Genomic DNA, 22,808 nt, shown 5'->3' with positions numbered 1-22,808 from the left:
GGGTAGCTAGTGAGAAAGGAGGGTAGGGAGAGGGTAGCTAGTGAGAAGGGGGTAGGGAGGGGGTAGGTAGTGTGAGAAGGGAGGGTAGGGAGGGGGTAGATAGTAAGAAAGTGTGAGAGGGGGAGAGGGGGTAGATAGTGTGAGAAGGAGGAGAGGGGATAGATAGTGTGAGAGATGGGGAGAAAGTGGGGATCTGATGGGGGAAAATGCTGTCCCCCCCAGATTTTTAGGGGTTCCTACGCCCATGCACATACCTACCATCAGACCCCCCCTCGTTTTGCACATCAGACCCCCTCTCGTTTTGCACATCAGACCCCCCCTCGTTTTGCACATCAGACCCCCCCTCATTTTGCACATCAGACCCCCCCTCATTTTGCACATCAGACCCCCCCTCGTTTTCCACTTCAAACCCCCCTTGTTTTCCACTTCAAACCCCCCTCGTATTCCACTTCAAACCCCCCCTCGTTTTCCACTTCAAACCCCCCCTCGTTTTCCACTTCAAACACCCCCCTAGTTTTCCACTTCAAACCCCCCCTCGTTTTCCACTTCAAAGACCCCCCTCGTTTTCCACTTCAAACACCCCCCCCTCGTTCTTCACATCTCTTACCTTTCTCTTCTTCCTTTCTGCTTTCTCTTCATCCTCTCCTTCTGGTTTGCCGCTCACTCTCAGTGCAGTGCGGCTGCGCACAGCTGTTTATGCTGAGCGCCGGGGCTGGGATATAAACGTCATATCCCATCGCCCGGCACTCAGTGACAGAGAGCACACTGATCTCCAGGGGCGGGCTGGTCCGGGGGGCAGGGGGGCAATTGCCCCCCAGGCCGCCCTAAATCCAGGCCGCTGGGCCGGACGGACGACCGGCAGACAGGCATTCAATGTGGCTGCGGCCGCAAAGTTAAAAACTAAGCGGCCGCGAGCAGGATTGAATGCGGCCGTCATGCGTCATGCGTACCTGGCGGGGGGGGCGGGGTCCGCCCCCGGCTGCCGCTCATATGAGGGCTGCCACCATGCCGGCACGCCTCCAGAAACGGTGCGCGCGGCAACTGTGGCTGTGCGCCGGGACTTGATGTCAAATCCCGGCGCACAACACTGAAGCCACGCCCACCGTCTTCCGCGCTCAGTGCACAGGACAGGAAGAAGAAGAAGAAGAAGAAGTAGAAGAAGAGGAAGAGGAAAAGTGAGAGTGAAAGAAGAAAAGGTAGGAGAGAGTGGATTAGTAAGTGTGTGAGAGTGATGGGTGTTATGCTGAATGTAAGTGTGTGAGAGTGATGGGTGTTATGCTGAATGTAAGTGTGTGAGAGTGATGGGTGTTATGCTAAATGTAAGTGTGAGAATGATGGGTGTTATGCTGAATGTAAGTGTGTGAGAGTGATGGGTGTTATGCTAAATGTAAGTGTGAGAGTGATGGGTGTTATGCTTAATGTAAGTGTGTGAGAGTGATGGGTGTTATGCTAAATGTAAGTGTGTGAGAGTGATGGGTGTTATGCTAAATGTAAGTGTGTGAGAGTGATGGGTGTTATGCTGAATGTAAGTGTGTGAGAGCGATGGGTGTTATGCTGAATGTTTGTGAATGAGGGTTTCAGATAGCATGGATGTGTAAGTGTTGGGGGATAGCTTGGCATAGGGAGTCCGTAATCACATTCCTTTCATGCCCAGATTCCAGCATGTAGTGGCTGGCTAGGCATGATAGGAGTGTGATTGCTGTTATAAATTATTTTTTGGTCCAACTTCGGTGTGTTAACACTTTTATTGGACAGAATAATTCAATGACAGTATTAATATATATATATATATATTTATATATATAATTGCAAACAGCAATCACACTCCTATCATGCTAAGTCAGCCAGCACATGCTAGAACCTGGACATGATAGGATTGTGATTGTTGTTATATATATGTGTGTTAATATTATTATTGATTTTTTTGTCTAATTTTGGTGTTACTTTTAATAAAGTATTTTAAAGGTTTTTTTTTTGGTTTTTTTTTTTCAGTTTTGGCCAAGTGAATGGTGAATTTTTAGTTTCAGTCCAGAATTTTCATTTCGGTGCATCCCTACTATATACTATGCCAGTCACTAAAGTGGTAAGCCTACACCACATCAATGTTTGGCTTAGTATATAGTGATAGGGGTTGTCAGTGTCTGGCTCAATGTATAGGCACACATTGACGGTGGTACCGTGTAATCCCTAAGCATATAATGTAACAAATATGCTGTACAGAGCCGGCCTTAGGTGTTCTGGCGCCCTGTGCGGACTACTCGTCTAGCGCCCCCCCATCCCAAAAAAAGAAAGGAATCAAAACTTGTAACAAAACCCCAATCACTATATACTACGCCAAACATTGATGTGGTGTAGGCCTACCACTTCATTGTCTGGCTTAGTAGTAGGGATGCACCGAAACGAATTCTGGACTGAAACCAAAAGTGCAGCATTTACCTGGCCGAAACCGAATATGACCCCCCCCCACACACCATAACACATAACAAAACAATTAAATAACAATATTTATATATATATATATATATATATCTATGATTAACAGCAATCACATTCTTATCATGCCCGCAGATTCCAGGATGTACTCGTAGACTACTTGGCATGATAGGAGTATGATTGCCCTATGTACCCCGTCTCACTCCATTCTCCCTATCTACCCCCTCCTAACTAACTACCCTCTCCCTCTTTGAAGTTCACTTACCTTTCAGAAGTCCTGCGGTGAGGGTGCAAGGCCTCTGCCTCCCAGCTCTGCCACTGTATGGAACAGTATAGAGTGATGGGAGTTATGATGTACTTTAGAGCATAATTATATAATGAAAAATACATTGGAAATGGTACAGCATAACACCCATCACTCTCACACAGTTACCAATCCACACATATACTAATCCACACACATACACCAATCCACACATATATACCAATCCACACACAGATACACCAATCCACACACATACACCAATCCACACATATACACCAATCCACACATATACACCAATCCACTTTACACATATACACCAATCCACACATATACACCAATCCACACATATACACCAATCCACTCCACACATATACACCAATCCACTCCACACATATACACCAATCCACTCCACACATATACACCAATCCACATATATACAGCAATCCACACACACATACCAATCCACACATATACACCAATCCACACGCATACCAATCCACACGCATACCAATCCACACACGTATATACCAATCCACACGCATACCAATCCACACATATACACCAATCCACACATATATACCAATCCACACATATACACCAATCCACACGCATACCAATCCACACACGTATACACCAATCCACACATATACACCAATCCACACATATACACCAAACCACACATATACACCAATCCACACATATACACCAATCCACACATATACACCAATCCACACATACACCAAACCACACATATATACTAATCCACACATATATACCAAACCACACATATATACCAAACCACACATATATACTAATCCACACATATACACCAATCAACTCTCACTGTCACTCTATGCTTTCCTACCTTTCCTCTTTCAGTTTCTTTGCCTCCTCTTCGCTCTTCTTCTTAGTTCTTCTGTCTTCTCTTCTTCCGGGTCAGAGGGCACGGAGACCGGTGGGCGCGGCTTCAGTGCTGTGCGCCGGGATCTGACAGCAAACCCCGGCGCACAGCAGCTGTTGCCGCGGGGATCACAAGGGAGCGGTATCGGAGGTCTGTTAAAGACATCCGATACTGCTCCCTTGCGAGCCTGCTCCTCCAGCGGCGGACATTACTGTCCGTCTCTGGAGGGGTGCCGGGTGCCCCCATACTGGCGGCAGCGGACCCCGCCGCGGCAGGGGCGTCGGACCGCGCTGCGGCGGACCCCGCGGCGGCAGTGGCGGACCCCGCGGCGGCGCCCCCTGGAGTGTGGCGCCCTGTGCGGTCGCACAGGTCGCACACCCCAAAGGCCGGCCCTGATGCTGTACCCTTGTCAATGTTTGCCTAACCATAGAAACTATGCAGTTTTAAAGTGTGTGTGTGTGGGGGGGTGCCACATACAGGGTCTGCCACAGGTGCCAAATACTCTAGGTACGCCCCTGCATCATGCGGCTGTCAGACCCAACGGCCATGCCTCAGCTCCTCTTCCCACGTCTTAAAAGTGGTGTGATGAAGAGCTGAGGCATGCGGTGCGTGCACGCCGGCCACTTTAATTTCATTAGGCGCTGGTGGAGTGACTGCCGCACGACGGCCGCTTTCAATGTCGCTCGCAGCCGCTTTGATGGTGCAATGGGCCAGTTGACTAGACTTGCCCCCCAGGCCTTAGGCTGCCAGCCCTCCCCTGCTGATCTCCCCAACCAGTCCTGCACGCTGCAGCTGCTGATCGGGCAGCTGTGCACCACTTACAGCCCTGGGGGGGATTTCTCTATTATCGGTCCCCCCCCACATGATTTCCTGGAGGGGATCCACCCCCCCGTCCCCCCCGGTTCCTACGCCCGTGGGTATGTGTGTGTGCATATACAAATGGTGAGGTATGTATATGGGCAATGTTTATGAATGTGTATGGGCACTTGGGCAGGCATATGTGTGTGTATAGGGCAGGTGTGTATATGTGCGTGTATGGGCACGCGCATATAAGGGCAGTGTATGTGCATACGTGTGTATGGGCAGTGTATATTTGTTTGTCTGTATAGACAGTGTATATGTGTACGTGTGTATGGGCAGTGTATATGTGTATGTCTGTATAGACAGTGTATATGTGTACGTCTGTATGGGCAGTGTATATGTGTACGTCTGTATAGACAGTGTATATGTGTACGTGTGTATGGGCAGTGTATATGTGTACGTCTGTATGGGCAGTGTATATGTGTACGTGTGTATGGGCAGTGTATATGTGAACGTGTGTATGGGCAGTGTATATGTGTACGTCTGTATAGACAGTGTATATGTGTACGTGTGTATGGGCAGTGTATATGTGTACGTCTGTATGGGCAGTGTATATGTGTACGTCTGTATAGACAGTGTATATGTGTACGTCTGTATGGGCTGTGTATATGTGTGTATATAAGGAGTGTATTTGTCTTATAGTGTATACGTCTGTGTAAGTATGTGCAAGGGCAGTGTATATTTATGGGGAGGCATGTGTGTGAGAGCAGTTTATGTATGTTTGGGCAGGCGTGTATAAGGGTAGTGCATATGTGTGTGTACTGGCAAGTGTGTATGTGCAGGCAATTGCAGCGTATATATATATGTTTTTGTGGGCAGGCATGCGTAAGAGCAGTGCATATGTGTGTGTATGAGCAGGCATGTCGTACTTAAAGGAAAGAGAATGATTCCCTGTAACACATGTTTAACTCAGGGGCACCTGTCATAAAAGTCCCTGTTGGTGAAATGGTCAGGTATACCCTACCAGTAAAAATGCTATCCCCCCCAGATTTTTAGGGGTTCCTACGCCCATGCCGAACACCCACCCCAGGATGCACCACCACCAGACATTGCCGCTCGCAAGATGGCGGCTCGTCATTTAAAAAAATAACCAAGTTGCGAAAGTTCACAAGAGGGTCTCGCCAGAGCAAACATGCAAAAAGTATAAAATAAAACAAAAACTTTAAAAAAATATTATGAGCAAGTACTAAAATTAGTGCTGTATCTTCCCAAAAATAAATAAAAGCATTTCAAATACCCAAGGGTATACCCCCAAAAAAATGAATGGTTTGATGGCGTAAAAATAAAGTGGGTGTGTTTAAAGATAGGGCATAGGCACAGACTGACCAAAATGGATAAAAAAGCAAAAAAAAAACCCAAATGTGGCCTTTTAGCCCCCAAACACCAGACAAACCAATGCATGGGTGCTATCACTGCAATCAAAAGATGTTGCTGAACACATATTGGGATGTTGTGTGACAGCGACATGTACCAGGAGCTATAAATTCACACCTGAAGTACAAACACAAATTTTGCCTGTGGGTAAAATAAGTGCATGGAAAGGGTTAAAATATCGACCTTTAACTCCTGGAGCAGGGAGACCAATAGTCTCCCAAGGTGGAGTTTTGCTGTCAGGAGTCCATACGAGCGACTTTACCAATAGGGTTGCTCTTACGGACCTTTGAAATCCTGGCTGCGTACCGTGTTAACCCTGTATTAACCCCTTCTAAAAAAAAAAAAGGAACCGAACACAGGAACCCGCATATAATTATGAAATACGAAGATTTTTTTCCCCACGAAGACCAGGACGAAGACTAACACGAAGAGTTGGCCGGCGCCCAAGTGTAATTATCAGTGTTGTATACTTATGATGTTGTGACACACATGGAAGTTTCTTTACAGAACACAAAGTCTCAAGACTTAAATGTTTTATATTTTTTTATTCTAACTTAACTTATTATCTATAACAGTTTTATATGCTGCAACACTTTTATCACAAAGGGACTTTTAGGTCACTTTTTTTGTTGTTTTTTGTGTTGTTTTGTTTGCAGCTGAACCACGTCCATGTTCATCTCTCACAGGCACTGATGACATCCGGTGAGCTTTCCCGAGAGGTTTTATTCTGGGAAGCTCAAGGCGGGCACGTGGCCTTGGGCAGCACTAGGGCAACATCCGGTAATCTGGAATAAATGATTAGTGGTTAGTAAATCGTATTTGTTAAAGTTTGTGTATACGCATTGTGCCTTCATAACTATCAGATTAGTATTCCACGTAGAAGGATAGACGAAAGGTGTCTCTAAGGACCAATGGGTGGAAGGGGCGATAATATCCGGCTACAATGCCATGAAATAGTGTAATAAATAATCAATCAGCAAAGTAATGTCCGATAATTGGAATTGTAAATAGTGTTATGTTACATGTAAAGAACAGCACTCACTCCGATACAGGCTTGCTCTCTTTCGCTGATGGAATCGTAGCGTCTGATACAGTCTTCCGCTATTTCACTAAAGGAATCGTCGTAGGGCATGACGCAGTCTTGAGCCATTTCCATGATGGAGTCGGTGTAGCGCATGATACGCTCTCTGGCTTTTTCAATGACGTAATCGGTGAAGCGTCTGCTACAGTCTCCGTCTCTTTCACCGATGGAATCGTTGTAGCGTCTGATATAGTCTCTGGCTCTTTCTATGATGGAATCGTTGTAGCGTTTGATACAGTCCCTGGCTCTTTCATTGATGGAGTCATTGTAGCGTCTGATACAATCTCGGGCTCTTTCTCTGGTGGAATCATTGTAGAGTCTGATACTGTCTTGGGCTCTTTCACTGGTGGAATTGTTGTAGCCTCTGATACGGTCTTCGAGTCTTTCTCTGGTGGAATCATTGTAGAGTCTGATACGGTCTTCAGGTCTTTCGCTGGTGGACTTGCTGTAGACCATGATGCAGTCTTGGGCTCTTTCACTGATGGAATCCTTTTGCATCGGGACCTCAGGCCGTTGAGATGGTAATTTTGGCTCACAGGGCAAGTCGTGTGGGCATCTGCAAATAATAGATGAAGATTTGGATTTGTGAAAGTGCAAGATAATTGAGTGTGTATGTGAAGCTTGTGAGGGTTTTCTTGGGTATTGTCTGCCTGTGAAAAGAAAGCCAATACGAATACCAGGGTATTACCCCAAATATAATAGTGATAATATGGCACACAGGGATGCCAGAAGAACATTAAGAAGCAGGGAAAGTTAAATAACTATAAAGTTTAGTCTTTTATGCTTCGTACTAAATTTACCTTTTGTTCTCCTCGCTTGCGCTCCCTCTGAAGACGGCCGCTCCAAAACAGCTTTTATCGGGAGACACCTTGGGGGCAGAAGGCACCAGCGGACGTTCCGCACCACGTTGGATATGAGGTGGGATCAATGGGCTATAGTTATAGAAACAAATGAACATCAAAGCCAAAGAAAAATCAGGTAAAGCACTATTTTATGATCTTCATTTTAGTGAGTTGAGTGTTTTAAACAACATTGTGTCTGTTAAATAGTTAACTATATTTGATGAAAGTATTTACCTAGGGAATCGGGCACGAAGTTTCTCCCAAGGGATCGGTGTAACCAGCCTTCTTTTTATCTCTCCTTTGCCTTTTTTCCTGTTAAAGATGCAATCGTAAAGTCTCCCCGGTGTTTTTGGGTCTCGATTGCAAGTCAGGACACTAAATGAAAAAGAAAAAAAAGATGATTGTAAAGATGAAACCTGTTTCTGCTATGAAATCTATATATGATCTATATAATCCGAACGTTTGGGGGCAATTTGACTTCAGAGAGAGAGAGAAACTGTTACATAGCATAGAAGATTTAAAGCTCTCTTGGAGCAGAGGACACAGCGGGCATCCTGTTGGATAACAATAACTGATGTTTTTAAGGATTAAAAGCTGTACATTTTATAGGGCATGAAGGGGATCCTGTGATGATTGTTGGTGAACTCTATTAGTGACTTAAAAGCATCTCATATTTCTATGAGCTGCACAGAAAGTGAGCGATGGACCTTTACAGTGTAGGAGTCCATTGCTCTGGATCTGATGCCGCTATATAAAGCAATAAATAATAATTATAGTAATAGGAGTTAAGGTTCCCTTTTCCAAATATATCGCCCCAACATGCTCCTCTCTTACCTGGCTGAAGGAGGTTGATCAGATGTTTCTTTCAGATGGTATTTTTTGTGGCGTTTAGCATATCTCCTTATGATGACACGAGGCTCATTTGGAATAAATCGCTTTATAATCCAATAAACTAAAAGAAAAAAAATGAGTAAAGCATCCTCCATTCTCACAGATGAGTAAACAACTCTCTCTCCTCTCTCGCAAAATGTGAAAGTCAGGCTGAGGTGTCTGTGTTTGCGCAGAGAGACCTCTGACATCACAGAGAATTCCGGAGAGCAGTAACATTGTGACGTAATATGTGCAGGAGAAGCCAACTGCCGTATCTTTGAATATCAAGAAAAAAAAAAGGAAACAACTAATATTCATGTACATAGAGACGGCGTGATTGGGTTCTGATTGGACAATACAAGTTGTGTTACATTTGAGTCAACAAGTAACACAGCATAACATCCATTTGTATCCATTTAATCATAAACACAAATAAATTGTCATCAATCATCATTTTAATATTCATAAATTAGTATTTATAAGAAATAATATTACGTTTACATCGATTGAAAAAGTGGTTTTTAGGTCTGATGTTGGTGTTTGTGTTGGGTCTGCAATAAATGGATCAGATTAAAGTGTTTGACTCGTATTATTTTTCCGGTGATTATTTTCTGCCGTCTGACTTTACTCGCTTCTTAGCTTCGGTCTCCGGACTGAGACTAATAAGATATTGTATTTTTCTTTGGGACAGCTCGGGCTTTCTTGTGAAATCATTCATGTGTGGAACTCGTTGTTTGGGAATATCGTTTTAAAACGTGTGGAAGATGTTTTAGAAATGCATTTTTTTCACAGTTTTTTATGCGATGTGTGAAAAGACTTAAACACAATCAGTAACCGGTCCTCATTAACCACTCTGCATGCAGGGCCAGACTGGCCCAACGGGATACCGGGAAATTTCCCGGTGGGCCGGCAGACCAACATTCAAAACAGCCACTGCCCAATGCCACTCTGTCCCATGATATGCCTTTTAACCCCCTATATGCCAGAGTGGCATATAGGGGGTATAAGGAATTTCTGGAGACAGAGTGGCATATAGGGGGTTAAAAGGCATTTCTAGGGGCAGTGGCATATAGGGGGGTATAAGGCAACTCTGGGGGCAGATGTGCATAACTGGGGGGGGGCAGGTTGGCAAATAAAAGAAAAAAAAAACATTTCTCAATCGTAGCTTTTATTAAATATATATATATTTTTTTACATGAATTAATAAATAAAGAAAAGTTTGGCCGGCTACATCCAATTGTGGCAATGCGCCCTCTGTGACAAAAACGCTATTAAGAAATAATAATAATAAAGAGAGCAAATAAAAATAATTCAAATAAATAAAAACCCATTCGCTTTCCGTTCCCCGTTTCTTACTGGTCCCTACCGGCCCAACATTGTAAGTGGTCGAAGTGGGAGGTCTTTGTTTTAGAGGGCGTGGTTAGAGACGCTACTATTTATAATACTTTGCTTCTCCCGCTTTGCTGTAGTTGTTAGTACTATGCGGGCACGTGATCGCCTGACGTCACCCGAGTCGTCCTACTGTGCAGGAACTGCCGCTTCACTCGTTTACAATCCCTTCCAAGGGCAGCGTAGCACGTGTGGAGTCCCGGAAGTGGAATGTACCACTATGCGGGTAAGAAAATCTAAACTAATACGTTCTTTACCCATACTGGGTGTCGCTCAGTGATCCCAGTTTCACTTTTAGATTTGCGTGCTCCGGTATTTTTCGTTCCCGGGTTAAACACGTGTAGCGAGAACATTTCGCGCTGTTATTAACCCCCTTCCCTTGTGGGACGGTCCGTCAGTCCTGCAGGCTACAGCTATGGCGGCGCCCTGTGTGAGACTCGGTCTGTCCCGAAGCCGGCTCGGGACACTGGCCAGGTGTGTACAGGTACCTCCGTGTAATATACAGAGCGGCTGGCGGTCTCTGCCGGTTTACCGGGACAGCATAGAGGGGTCAGGGATACAACTTCCCCTTCTGCACGCTGTGTGTAGCTTGGGGGGCCGTGTATTCTCCTCCATAACTAATAGTTCAAAGATAATGGCGGGAAAAAACCAATTTTATTTCCATAAATGTAAGCAGTTGATGAGGGGGCGGGCGCCATCGTTCTACTTAATGTTTTTTAGCTATGTGTGAAATGCACCCATTTTGTTTGTAATGGCTCCTTTAGTATATATAGGGGGGGGGGCAGTCCCTTTATTGCTACTATCTTCAGTTGCATGTGGCATTGGTCCTTTGCTGTTCGGTGGTATTTGATGCATATATTAGTTTGTATTCAGTAGGTTGCTCTATACAGTGGTGATGATTCTCAGAATGTTCTGGTTGGAATCAATAGCTGATGCATCTGGCAGCAAATGGCTATAATTCTGCTTGATTATTGCCTGATTTGTCTGCTTTCTTCTGATTTATTGTCTGTATTGCAGGTGCTTCAGCGGGAATGCCAGAGCCCAAGCTTCAGCAGGTAAATATCCGGTTATAAGCATTTCATTAAATAATCTCACTTGTAGTCTTCCAGTTAGCATGGTCTGAAGTGGCCCTTATTCACTAAGCAATGTTTAGAGGCATCACCTGTAACTAATTCACACTTTCTTTCAAGGTACTGAAGAAATCGATATCCCAAAGAGGAAAGTCTGGTGAGTATTATTGGAATCTAACAGTTTCTTCGATCGGTTACCCTTCGGTTGCATTGTTTAACTTTTGTTACCTTCCTGTGTTTAGGGACAAAACTGCGGTATTGCAAGCTCTGGCGTACACGGTTAATCATGTAAGTTATCGCGTGATTAGCAGAGGCAAGTGCTGTGTCTTGGTTATGCATGAGTTACATGGACCCGTATTTTAATTACAGGATCCAACCTCGGCTCATTACATGTTTCAAGATGATCCCTTCCTCATCCCTAAAACCTCTTCAGAGTTTGTAAGTACTTATCCGCTTAGTCCAACTTATTTATTATGTTGTGGAGCCCTGTTTTCCTGTATAGGATAAGTTTTAAAAATTGCCTCGGTTATTGTGAACAATATATATCATACATTAAACAGGGTTAGATTAGCCTTCTTGCAAGGGATACTCATTAGGACAGGTCCTGTATAACGAATTGGGAAGTTTCAGGAGTGCACCCCTTAATTTTACTTTTCAGTTATAATTAGTGTCCTCTAGATGTTTCTGCTTGAACTTTGGGAAAACCAAAGTCCCCAAGTAACGTTCTCAATGTGTTTTTGTTTCTTTTCACACGCAGCGTATATATTCGATATCAAAAGAGTCTGGGAGAAACGCAGCCAAGTACATTTTCAACACCTACCCGAAGTTCTTTCTGAAAGACTGTGCGGAGCCGACAATTCCGGTATGCAAGCATTTATCCTGACGCACAAGCTTTTCACCCAGTTCTTTTTGGATGCTAATGTTGGTTTGTTTTGGGTTTTATTTTCCCGCTCTTAGTGTTTAATGCCTGAGAATCTCCAACCGCAGATTGAAGGAGTAAGCGAAGAAGCGCTGAAGGAGCGCATTCAGCTAAGGAGGGTAAAGGATTCAGTGGATTTGTTTGACCAGCTTCTCCAAGGAGGTATTGATGCCCATTTTATTTTGAAGTTACAACTGATGTCTTTTAAACGATTTTCTCTAATCCAGAATGGTTATTTCAACTTTTACTTCATGGGCAAGACTTGGCTATGAGCCCCTCCTCAAATGCAGTGCTGAGTTGATGTGCTGTTTACTTTGGGAAAACTGCGATGTGACTTTAATTTATAAAACGTTGCATAAGAAACTAACTTTTGATATTCCTTGGTCACCTTATACTGATTTTTTGTTTCATAAGAAAATTGTTCCCAATCCTCTGTAAATTGTAGCAATAAGTATAATTTGCTCTTTAATGTTGTCTTTCTTTGCATCCAGGGACTACACCTTCTCTAGAAACTACAAACAGACTCCTGGACCTTCTGTGCTTCTATGGGGACCGGGAGCCGGACCAGACAGAGCAGGGCCAGCCAGATGAAATGGTAAGTCTAGACACTACTTTGGTTTGGCAATCTATCCCTGCTTCTCCATGTGGTCTGCTTGGTGCCTGTTGGAAAGAAGCTTCTAAATTCCTTGCCATATGTAATTCTGTAGCAGCACAATTTTACCTCCCTTTTTTTTTTGATTTGTCTTAAGGAAAATGCAGAAGAGGTCAGGAAGCGACCGGGTCCTTTCCGAAGAACCTCTGAGGTTGTTGGATCCTGGAGGTAATCAGTTGAATGTGATATCTAGACTTGCTGCTTCTCAACTAGCATATTATCCCATTCAATGTATGATAGTACTCAGAGCTTGTGAGTGTCCATGTTATGACTCTAACATTAAACTTCGCTGTCTGCATAATAAAGGTTAATAAGTATAGCCTTGTCTGTGAAATCTTACATACATTTCTTGCTTCACTTGCCAGGCAGAACAACAACGCTGAAAGGATCTTTAACCTAATGCCAGAAAGAAATGCCCATTCTTTCTGCACCATGATAAAAGGAATGGTGAAGGTAATAACTTTTTACATTTGGTGGCTTGGCTGCTTGTCGGCATGGTACGGTTTGTTTAAATTCTCTTTACTCTTTCCAGTATGGTTCTCCCAGCAAGGCCTTCAACATGTACACTGACCTTCTGAACAACAGGATGAGCGGTGAGTCTCCGCTGTGTACAGCAGTTTGGAAGTTACCATGGCGATGATGATTGGCGCAGGGGTACGGACCTCGGCTGGATTATGGGAGCCGAATGCAGAGCTGGAGATTTCGGGATGGTTTACGTGTGGTCGGCCGCCTGAAACCAGCCTGCATGAAACTGTCGCCCGACTGAGCTACATGGTCAACTTTAGTCACTGTTGAGTCAAGTCTTGCCCTCTGCAAAGGCCTGTGTAACAAACGACTAGTTTGCCAGTTGTGATCTACAATTACCCAAATGCTTATTAGTTGTGTAATTTATCTTTATATTTTCTGCAGCGGATGTCTACACTTTCAATGCGCTTATTCTAGCTGCACCTGTAATGAAAGAGAAATACAGTGAGAAGTTGCAGCTCATTATGGTAAAAATCTACATAAAACCCTTGTCTTGTCTTTATTCTCACTGAATTCTGTCACTTTTTTAACCCCTTAAGGACAATGGGCGCTCCCTAAACCCATTGAAAACAATGCATTTTGAGCATGTACAGGCTTTGCCATTAAGGGGTTAAATACCCTTTTAATTTTTTTTTTTATCAAACTGGAATCCGTTTATATTCTTTGCACTCTTGTCATGTAGGACAATTGTAACAATATGCAGACAACACGCATTGTGGATCCAATTGTCACCAAGTATAAATGTGCAGCCCGAACTGTGCTGAGGTTTCCACTGCCAACAAATGCTCGGTGATGGGAAGGGATTGTACACCCAGGTCGATCGTCTACTCCCTCCCGCACAAGCCTTTTGTATGGTATCAGTGATACATTTATCAAGGCAATGACTTTGTCATATTTACCCTTTTTCATAAATAAAAAATGACCACTGCCTGTTCAATGAGAATCTGGGGAAATATGTCATGTTATATAAAAACACTTGGTTTGAGACTAAAGACTGTTGCTGCTTTCCAGGATCTGCTGAAACACATGGTAGAGCAAAAAGTGAATCCCAATCTCTTGACGTTCAACTGTGTCCTGAATAGCATGCGGAAGTGTGGAGCGCTGGCCAAGGGGCCTGCCCTGCAGACGTTAAATGAGATGAAAGCACTTAATATCGGTGAGATGATCTGTCAGTGTTACGGAATCTCTTAATGTAGAGAGGCAGTCGACCTCTAACAGTTTAGAGCGTTTTATGCATGTGTTGTGTTCTAGGAGTTGCTTCTTTGAGATTATTTTAAGATGGGGTTATGCGCATGCAACGTGCCTGTATTTTTGTATCTGTATTTGGCGGGTTAATCTAAGTCTCAAAAAAATAAGTGAGCCAGATGGAAGCTGAGAATTTTTATTTTTTCCCCTCTCTAGAACCGAGCCTAGCGACGTATTACCATCTCATTGGCGTGTTTTATAAACCAGGTGAGTGTTTGTGCTATTGTGACACACAGACAGGCTAATGGTATGATACAGGAAAACTACTTAACGCTTAACCCCTTCAGTCCAGGAGCTTTTTTTTTTTGCCTGTGTGGATTTAATTAAAACTCCACTTTTCCATGCAAGTTATGTTTTGTTTAATTTTTTTCAGTAACAAAAAACTACTTGAATGTATATCTTGACCGCAGACCAAAAATAGAATCTGTTTCAGAGCAACCAACATTTTTCTATTTTAGTTCTTGCACCTCTGTAACCCTTCACCTGCTCTTGAGGTTATATTTTGATCTTCTACACGTTAGATGCACCTAATGAACAATGACAATTTGTTCGACAGTATGCCCTAATTAGACCTGTCCTGCGTACATTTATTTTTGTTCTAGAGGGCCAAATCCCTCCCTAATTGGTACCCTATAGAGTAGGATTTTTTAAATAGTTAAGACTCAATCTTTTATGCACACGCACTTTAAGTTCTTAAGTCTAGAAAAATCTAAATTTCCTTGTCGCATTGTATAGCTGGGTGGAGGGGAGGCGATGATGATTGGCGCAGGGGTACGGACCTCAGCTGGATCATGGGAGCTGAGTGTGAGTGTCTCCTTGCAGCCTGCATGTGGCAGGTGACCATGGAGCGCTCGCATGAGAACAGAGCCATATTCTGAGCCGATATATAGGGTACTCGGTAATTTGCGACTCTTCATTACAGAAAGGGGGGTAGATAAGTGAAACAGCATTCCAGCAGAAGTGGTAATGTTAATACAGTGAGGGATTTAAAAATGCATGGGATGAGCATTAGACATGGTTAAGGAACAAGTAAGTGGTAGGCCACATGGGTCTTACCTGCTGTGAGGCTACTAATCCCGCTGTAGAGCGTTATTGGCTGGATCTTAAGGATGTCGAATTGGCTTATAAACTGCATAAGCTTTGGGGTAACTTTGTTTAAAACAAAACAGCCTGATCTCCTGTGTCCTGTACGTCCTAAACAGCTTTGTTGAATGTATTTTTGGGACATGAATGTCAATAGCATTGAAGTGATTTAAGTTTACAATCCTCCCGAAATCATACCTGCCGTAGTAATACTTGAGTCATACGAGCTTCGCAAGGCTGTAAATCCTAAAGCTGGGATACCAGCAATTGCATTCGCTATACTTTATTTATAGAGGGCCAGCAGGTTTGGGAGTGAAGATTAACTCATTACAATTTACGATAAAGGAACACGGGTAGATATACTGGTACAGAAGGCGAAGCGGGTCCTGCCTTCATTTTTGTACCAGTGTTGGCTAGATCTTGGTCCACAAGCAACAAAACATTTTCCCGGCTGATGGATGTTACATCCATGTATTTTCTGAAAGGCTGGGGCCCTGATAAAACCATAGACAAGTAAAAATAGTGATTTATCCACATGTTTATCTGCCTTTTTTCAGAGGTATAGAATAAAACTAAGCAATCTACTAATGTCATGTGCCAGCTATCTAGTTTAGCTATAACGTAGAAACTGAACTCATCACATGGCCATGGGTTGGAAAAGGCAGAAAGCTTCTACTATTATGAATTCACCAAGGGTGTTTTTGGGATTTCTTTACCAGCTGCACCTTCTGGAAGGGGACAGGTTGACATTCTCGCTGAAATCCTGCATGAAATAGAAGGGAGAAGTTTTACTGCCCAGGACCCGGATGATGGTGCGTATGTTCACATCGTTTCTGTGGCTTATCTTAGATGTTTGACCGGTGAGCCGTTATGGGGTTAGAAATTCTGCCTCTTTATACTTACATCCTCAAATGGTCTAAATTCTTCCCAAACCATATTTGTATTCCCTGCAAAAACTGGTAACTTGGCTAAACACAGTTGTCCAAATGCAGCTCAATGCAAATCGGACTTTACTAACCCTTTTAAGACTCACCGATCCGTTTATTGGCTCATACTGCCCTGGAAAGGCGATGATGATTGGCGCAGGGGTACGGACCTCAGCTGGATCATGGGAGCTGAGTGTGAGTGTCTCCTTGCAGCCTGCATGTGGCAGGTGACCATGGAGCGCTCGCATGAGAACAGAGCCATATTCTGAGCCGCTACTGGGTATCTGTTACTTTCCCTACTCCCTGTATAAACCTTGAGTCTCTATTCTACTGTCAGTAATATGGATATCGTGTAAAATTTAATGAATGAGGTCCTGCTTTTGTAGAGCTTGTTTGGGAGTGGGGGGGGTCGGGTTGTCACCAAACCTGCCCCAAATTTTATTGGGCCATAAAACTGTGCTGCTATAAACCTTGCCACCTCAATTATGCCCACACGCATGTGTTTGACGCAGAGGCTTGAGCTGTGCCTTAAGTTTACATTTTTTCTCCCTATACTTAATGTTTGCTACTCTGTTCTTCCTTACAGTGTACTTCTTTTCCAGTGCTATGCGAGTGGTAAGTAGAACTCTTGACTTTATAATTAGGATGTTATCTTAACTCATCAATGCAGCCGTGAGAATGTGTCCGTTTCATTGTTAAATGTGTTGGTGGGTTTTGTTCTGGTGAGAATCGCGTTTTCTTAAGTCTAGAAAAATTCAAGTTGGTGTTACAGCTCAGCTTTCATATGAACAATTTCCTTGTCGCATTGTATAGCTGGGTGGAAGGGAGGCGATGATGATTGGCGCAGGGGTACGGACCTCAGCTGGATCATGGGAGCTGAGTGTGAGTGTCTCCTTGCAGCCTGCATGTGGCAGGTGACCATGGAGCGCTCACATGAGAACAGAGCCGTATTCTGAGCCGACGTATAGGGTACTCGGTAATTTGCGACTTCACTGCTATAAGGGAGGTAGATAAGTGAAACAGCATTCCAGCAGAAGTGGTAATGTTAATACAGTGAGGGATTTAAATATGCATGGGACGAGCAATAAGGCTTTAACATAAGACATGGTTAAGGAACAAGTAAGGGGCAGGCTAGTGGTAGGCCACATGGGTCTTACCTGCTGTGAGGCTACTAATCCCGCTGTAGTGAGTGTTATTGGCTTTCATGATTCTGGAATCTTGAATGTTCCTTTAGTGTCTGGATCTTAAGGATGTTGAATTGGCTTATAAACTACACAAGCTTCAACAGACCGGAGACAACTGGAAGCTCATCGGAGACAGCTACCTGCAGAGTGCATACTAGTGAGTGACATAACGGTATTACATGGCACATCATCACTATCTGCCTACAGTTGTCTTCCCTTTGCCTCTGTTTACAATACCATCAAACCCTGCTGCGCAACTTGCAAGCTTGTGATGGAAGCTGAATTTCATGCATAGATTAGAACTGGAGAATTTGGCTTAATTTGGAGCTTAATTTGTTAGTAAGAAGACGCATGGATTTACTGACTTGTGAGTCTGCAGGAGAACAGAACCTTTTTATAAATGTACGTTATGAAAGGCCAACCCCGGTGAGCCTGTCCTGAGAAGAGTGCTGAGTTGCATGAGGCTTAAAGTGGGAGATTTCTTGAGTACAAAACTGATTTAAGTAATGCATGCATATACATACATACATACATACATACATACATACATACATACATACATACATATTTATTCTTCAACGGCAATTCTTAAATCAGATGTTTCTGTTTGAAGTGGCAGGTTCTTCAATCTTCTGTGTTTAATGGAGAATATTGATGTCATCTTGAAGTGGTATAGAGAGTTCGTCCCTTCGGTAGGTCTACACGTGAAAAGATTAACTCTCAGGTTGTTGTGATTATGGTTTACGGTTTAAATGTTTGTTTTTTTTTCTTAGCGTTATTATCCAAACGTCAAAGGCATGACTGATCTACTGCAAGCTCTGGAAATGGAGAACCGTTTAGACCTGATACCTCAGATCTGGAAAGGTGACTATCCACTGAATGCAATGTCTGCTCTCCCCCTATCTGCCATTATCTTCAGCTGCTCATGCCGGCAGTCCATTCCCAGCTCCCAGAATTATCCAGGCCCTTTTCTCCTTTGCACCAGTTTATTATGTGTTTGTTTCTAAATTGTTCTTCTGACTGTAACAGCGCCGTGGAATCTGCCAGCGCTTTATAAATAAATGTCATGTACCTGGTGTGGTGGTCCTCATCACTTGAATCGAGGAATTACTTCCTAAAAAGTTGTGCCTTTCCACTCCTTGACTTCGTTATACATTATGAAGGCCCATCCCAAGTGAGCTTCTGTGGCAGGAAGAGCTTGGCTTGCCCTCTATAATGTATAGGTAGACTGCCAAGATTTTGTCAATCGCTGACTATGTATAGGGCAAGCTAATCCCTTTAGAGCATAGAATAAAAGGACAGATCTGTCAAGGTCCATGTGCGTACTCGCGTGCAATTCATATTTTCTGAAACGACCTCTCTTGCTAAGCTTCATTAAATTTCCCCCCACCCGACATCTCTTGTAAAGTAGTGTTTAACAGCTTCCTTTAGTCGCACATTCAGTTTCCGGTGTGTCTGGTTCACGAGCCGACTAATATAATTCCTCAGGGCACGTTACTCGGGTGGACTTTCCAATGTGAGCTTAGGTTTACCCTTTTTGTGGCAAATTGCTCTATTTCGTTTTGTTTTTACAGACATTAAACAGATGGGCCACAGTAATAAAGTAGAATTGGTCGAGGAAGTATTGAATATGATGGCCAGAAACCCACAATCTCCTGAGGTAGGTCTTCAAGCTTGCAACGTTCTCTGGCTGGTCTATTAGCCAACCCTGTACAAAAACTCCTAGTTGTGCTGCATGTCGCTGCCTAAGGCTATGGTCATGTTCAACCCCTTAACGTCCATCGACGGGTCCGACACGTCGTGCAGAAACAGTCACTTGATCTATGACGTGCCAGGCACGTCATTTCATTAAACAAGCTTAGAAACTGATCTATACTAGACATTTAGTGTAAATGGTGTTCCAGCCAGCAATCCAAAAAATATTTGCAGAGCTAATGCTTGTTAGCATTAGATGATTGATTACGGTGTATAAATGTTAGTGCTCCACGATATTCATACCCGGTTCCATTCAGTATCTCATTTGCACATGTGAGCTTGCACTTTATCACTATTTCATTCCCCTCCCTCTCTCTGTAGCTGCAGACTGCCTTTGCAGGCACCGCCTTGGACATTAAAGCCGTGTACGAGTCCAGAGCCCGAATGAAAGTGCCTATGGAGTGGTCTGCCAGCGCCCTCGGGAATATCGGCATACTGCTGTCCAGGGCTGGAAGAACAGACGATGCCTGGTGAGACCTCTGGGGAGGGTGGGATTGTGAGCTGCTCGCTATCTGCTGGTAGAATTAATTTACTGTCTTTAGCTATTATCCTGCCCTACAATAACATTATTATACCCCTAATCAGTATGATGGGAGATGTACTATTAACTTCCGATTCCCAGGAGCTGTATGAGAATCCTGATTTGAGGTTCCGCTGGTAACACACACCAGGAGAATGGTGTATATTTCATGGTTTGTTTTGACCTCGAGGCCGCGTTTTTCCTGACTGACCTTGTTCTTGACCTTTGTGTCTGATCTGCTTTATTATGTCCTCCAACAGGAAAGTTCTGCAGCTCTTCAAGACAAACAATAGAGTTCCAAGGTAAGAATTACTGTTGCATGCTAGCCATAGGATATGATTGGGGGGAAATGTGGAAAGATGTAATGTGGTGACGGAGGGGGTATTTTGTTATGGAAAGAAGCCAGTTTGTTGAATTTAGTCCACTTGGAGGTTTATTGTTAAATCTCCGTACAGGGGCAGAGCAGGAGTCTCTCTGTAATAGAGCCGTGACAATCTGGGGCCACAGCTCTGCCTACTGACTGAAGATTTGTTTAGTTCTTTTCCGTGTCTTGGTTATGCATAAGATTTGTCTGCTCTGGATTCGTCATCGCCGTCACCCTGTTTACCTTTTGCCCCCATGCCCCGTTGGCTGCTGATGGTTTTGTGTCTGTTTTCTAGCGCTCTAGTGCTCGATGAGTTTTTAGCCAGTGCCAAAACCAGCTGCAGCCCCGCTCTGGCCGTGAATCTTGTGCAGCTCGCAGCCGGCTTCAGTTTACCAAACGTTGCAAGCATAGCCCAGCGAGTCATGGAGGAGTTTAATATCACAGAAGAGCAGAGGTAAGGCCTGTTGCCAACAGAAAAAATATTGTGTAGAAGTTGCACTGGGGTTACACCTTCATAATGCCCAGGGAAGAGTTAAAACTACAAAAATGCTTCATTTAGTGAAAAGCTGTTGGAGAGTCGATGTTAGAAAAATGCTTATGTTATCGTAAATATTATTCCTGACAAAGACATAAGAAAGCAGGGAATGTCTAGTCTATGATATATGGACGAGTTCCCGCCAACACGTCTACTCTAAGTTGTTCTATATATATGTGCAAAGGGTCAAGTCTAGGCCATTCTTAATTATGCAGCTTAAAGAGGCCTAACCTGCTTGAAAAGTAACCAATCATAATGATGCATGCTATTAGAAGTAGATAAGATGCTATATAAACCATGTAATTCAAACATGTAATTAGACAACGCTTCGACTTTTGTGTGTTGTGTGCCTTGTCTCGATTATGCGCATGATCTAATTAAAGGAAACTCTTTCTGAGGAGAATTCGACCATTATTTCAACCAACAGTCGACATCCTCCTGTCCGTTCCCACTGAGCAGCAAGCTGACCAGTTTCTGCCTCCAATGGAGCCTGTTAGTAAGACTCCTCCACTTAGTATAGTGATTATAGAAGGAGGGGGGTTTTTCAGGGCATTTGCTCTGAAAAAACAAATTTTATAAATCTATTATCGATTTGTTGTTGCAGCCCTAATATATATAATTAGTGTGTGTAATTGTTGGTGTATAAACTGAGTCCCAGCACTTCAGGCTGTGTGTGCTGCATCTACAAACTGAACCAGTCATTTTTTTTATCATGCTATAATATAAAAATCTGTGGGGTCAATATTTACAGATAATGGTGCTTTTGATCGGTTATTGGATCCTTGTTTGTCGATGACCAATGGCCGTGTTCTGTTGCAGGATAAGTCTGGAAGATCTCAACAAGCAGCACAGCGAGAGCAGTAGTAGTAGTAGTGAGAGCAGCGACAGCGACCGGGAGTCCTGAAAAGCACCTGCTCTTTCCAAGGAAGGGTCATCCAAACCTGAGTCGAATACCTGGTTACTGATTTCAAGCTAAAATAAATGCCCTGGGAAAGTGCAGAAAGCCCTCATGTGCTACAAATAACATGTTTGTACATTTGTATTAACTCGTGCATCAACACAGCCTCGTGTGTACAATAAATTATTCAAATACTTTTTTTTTTTTTTTTTGGTGGTTTTTATTTTCAGGACAAGGGCTTTCCATTTTTTGGTTCATATCTAACTTCCTATTAATAAAATATCATGGAACAATTGGGGGGGGGGGAATACATTTGAAAAATCTGACTCATTCAAAAAAAAGCTAATGAAAAACCTACTAAATAGATTTTACTGTTTGTCCTGAGTTTAGAAATACCCAATGTTATGGTTTTTCCGCAAGTTATTGGGCAATAAGTACAAGTAGCATTTTGCTATTTCAAAACTTTTTTTTTTTATCCAAATCGGGTCATTCTGCCCCATGGGCTATTTCGGGTATCTTTGAAGCTGGCCAATGCAATTTACCCCACCAAACCATATATTCTAGAGACCCCGAGGTATTTCAAATGCTGGTATTTTAACCAGCCTTTGGCAAAGTTTGTGGTAGTAATTTTTTTAATCGCACAAATTGTACTTTAGATGTGAATTTACAGCTCCTGGAACATGTCACTGTCACACAGCATCCTTATGTGTTCTGCAGCATTGTTTGATTGCAGTGATACAACCCATGCATTGGTTTGTCTGGGGGCTAAAAGGCCACCCTCCCCCCTTCCATTTTGTTCAGTCTGTGCCTATGCCCTATCTTAGAACCCAGCCACTCCAGTTTACCCTATTAAACCACTTTTTTTTTTTTTTTTTTATTCAGATACACTTTCGGTATTTCAAAGGCTTTTATTTTAACTAGGGATGCACCGAAATGTCAATTCTGGATCACACGCCTATCGTGCCTGGGTTCTAGCATGTCTGGTTGCCTGGGCATCATAGGAGTGCGATTGCTGTTAACTATATGTGTTTCCTGTCTGTCCAATTTTGGTGTTAACTCACTTTTATTTGCAGTGTTCTCACACGGTTTGGTAGGCCACTTTTACACATTTGTATT

General features: G+C 43.4%; 1 protein-coding gene and 4 non-coding genes across 5 annotated transcripts; all 5 read left to right on the top strand.

Moving 5' to 3' along the window:
• Nucleotides 1–10,410: 10,410 nt before the first annotated feature.
• PTCD3 (pentatricopeptide repeat domain 3) lies at nt 10,411–21,891 on the top strand. The gene is made up of 24 exons (XM_053458146.1): nt 10,411–10,490; nt 11,034–11,071; nt 11,207–11,243; nt 11,329–11,374; nt 11,456–11,524; nt 11,844–11,948; nt 12,044–12,167; nt 12,497–12,600; nt 12,755–12,825; nt 13,023–13,110; nt 13,190–13,250; nt 13,567–13,649; nt 14,194–14,338; nt 14,584–14,634; nt 16,230–16,322; nt 17,023–17,051; nt 17,671–17,777; nt 18,234–18,312; nt 18,394–18,484; nt 19,195–19,280; nt 19,697–19,845; nt 20,156–20,197; nt 20,555–20,713; nt 21,614–21,891. Exons 1-24 carry the CDS (start codon nt 10,432–10,434, stop codon nt 21,696–21,698), a joined length of 2,001 nt encoding a protein of 666 aa, XP_053314121.1. The 5' UTR covers nt 10,411–10,431; the 3' UTR covers nt 21,699–21,891.
• LOC128468620 (small nucleolar RNA SNORD94) lies at nt 13,288–13,428 on the top strand. Its single transcript, XR_008345882.1, has one exon. It is a non-coding gene; the product is annotated as a small nucleolar RNA SNORD94 (small nucleolar RNA).
• LOC128468604 (small nucleolar RNA SNORD94) lies at nt 15,175–15,310 on the top strand. Its single transcript, XR_008345878.1, has one exon. It is a non-coding gene; the product is annotated as a small nucleolar RNA SNORD94 (small nucleolar RNA).
• Nucleotides 16,575–16,710, top strand: LOC128468589 (small nucleolar RNA SNORD94). The gene has a single exon (XR_008345874.1). It is a non-coding gene; the product is annotated as a small nucleolar RNA SNORD94 (small nucleolar RNA).
• Nucleotides 17,262–17,397, top strand: LOC128468596 (small nucleolar RNA SNORD94). Its single transcript, XR_008345875.1, has one exon. It is a non-coding gene; the product is annotated as a small nucleolar RNA SNORD94 (small nucleolar RNA).
• Nucleotides 21,892–22,808: the final 917 nt, after the last annotated feature.

This window comes from Spea bombifrons, chromosome 1, assembly GCF_027358695.1.
Source record: "Spea bombifrons isolate aSpeBom1 chromosome 1, aSpeBom1.2.pri, whole genome shotgun sequence".
NCBI lineage: Eukaryota > Metazoa > Chordata > Amphibia > Anura > Pelobatidae > Spea > Spea bombifrons.
Note: the sequence above shows the minus strand (reverse complement) of the source record. Positions and strands in the feature narration are given on the sequence as shown.

Excerpts from the sequence above, each read along its gene's own strand:
- PTCD3 (XM_053458146.1), top strand. The coding sequence starts at position 10,432 with ATGGCGGCGCCCTGTGTGAGACTCGGTCTGTCCCGAAGCCGGCTCGGG. Across the intron at positions 13,111-13,189 it reads TGATAAAAGGAATGGTGAAG|TATGGTTCTCCCAGCAAGGC; the intron begins GTAATAACTTTT and ends TACTCTTTCCAG. Across the intron at positions 13,650-14,193 it reads AGAAGTTGCAGCTCATTATG|GATCTGCTGAAACACATGGT; the intron begins GTAAAAATCTAC and ends GCTGCTTTCCAG.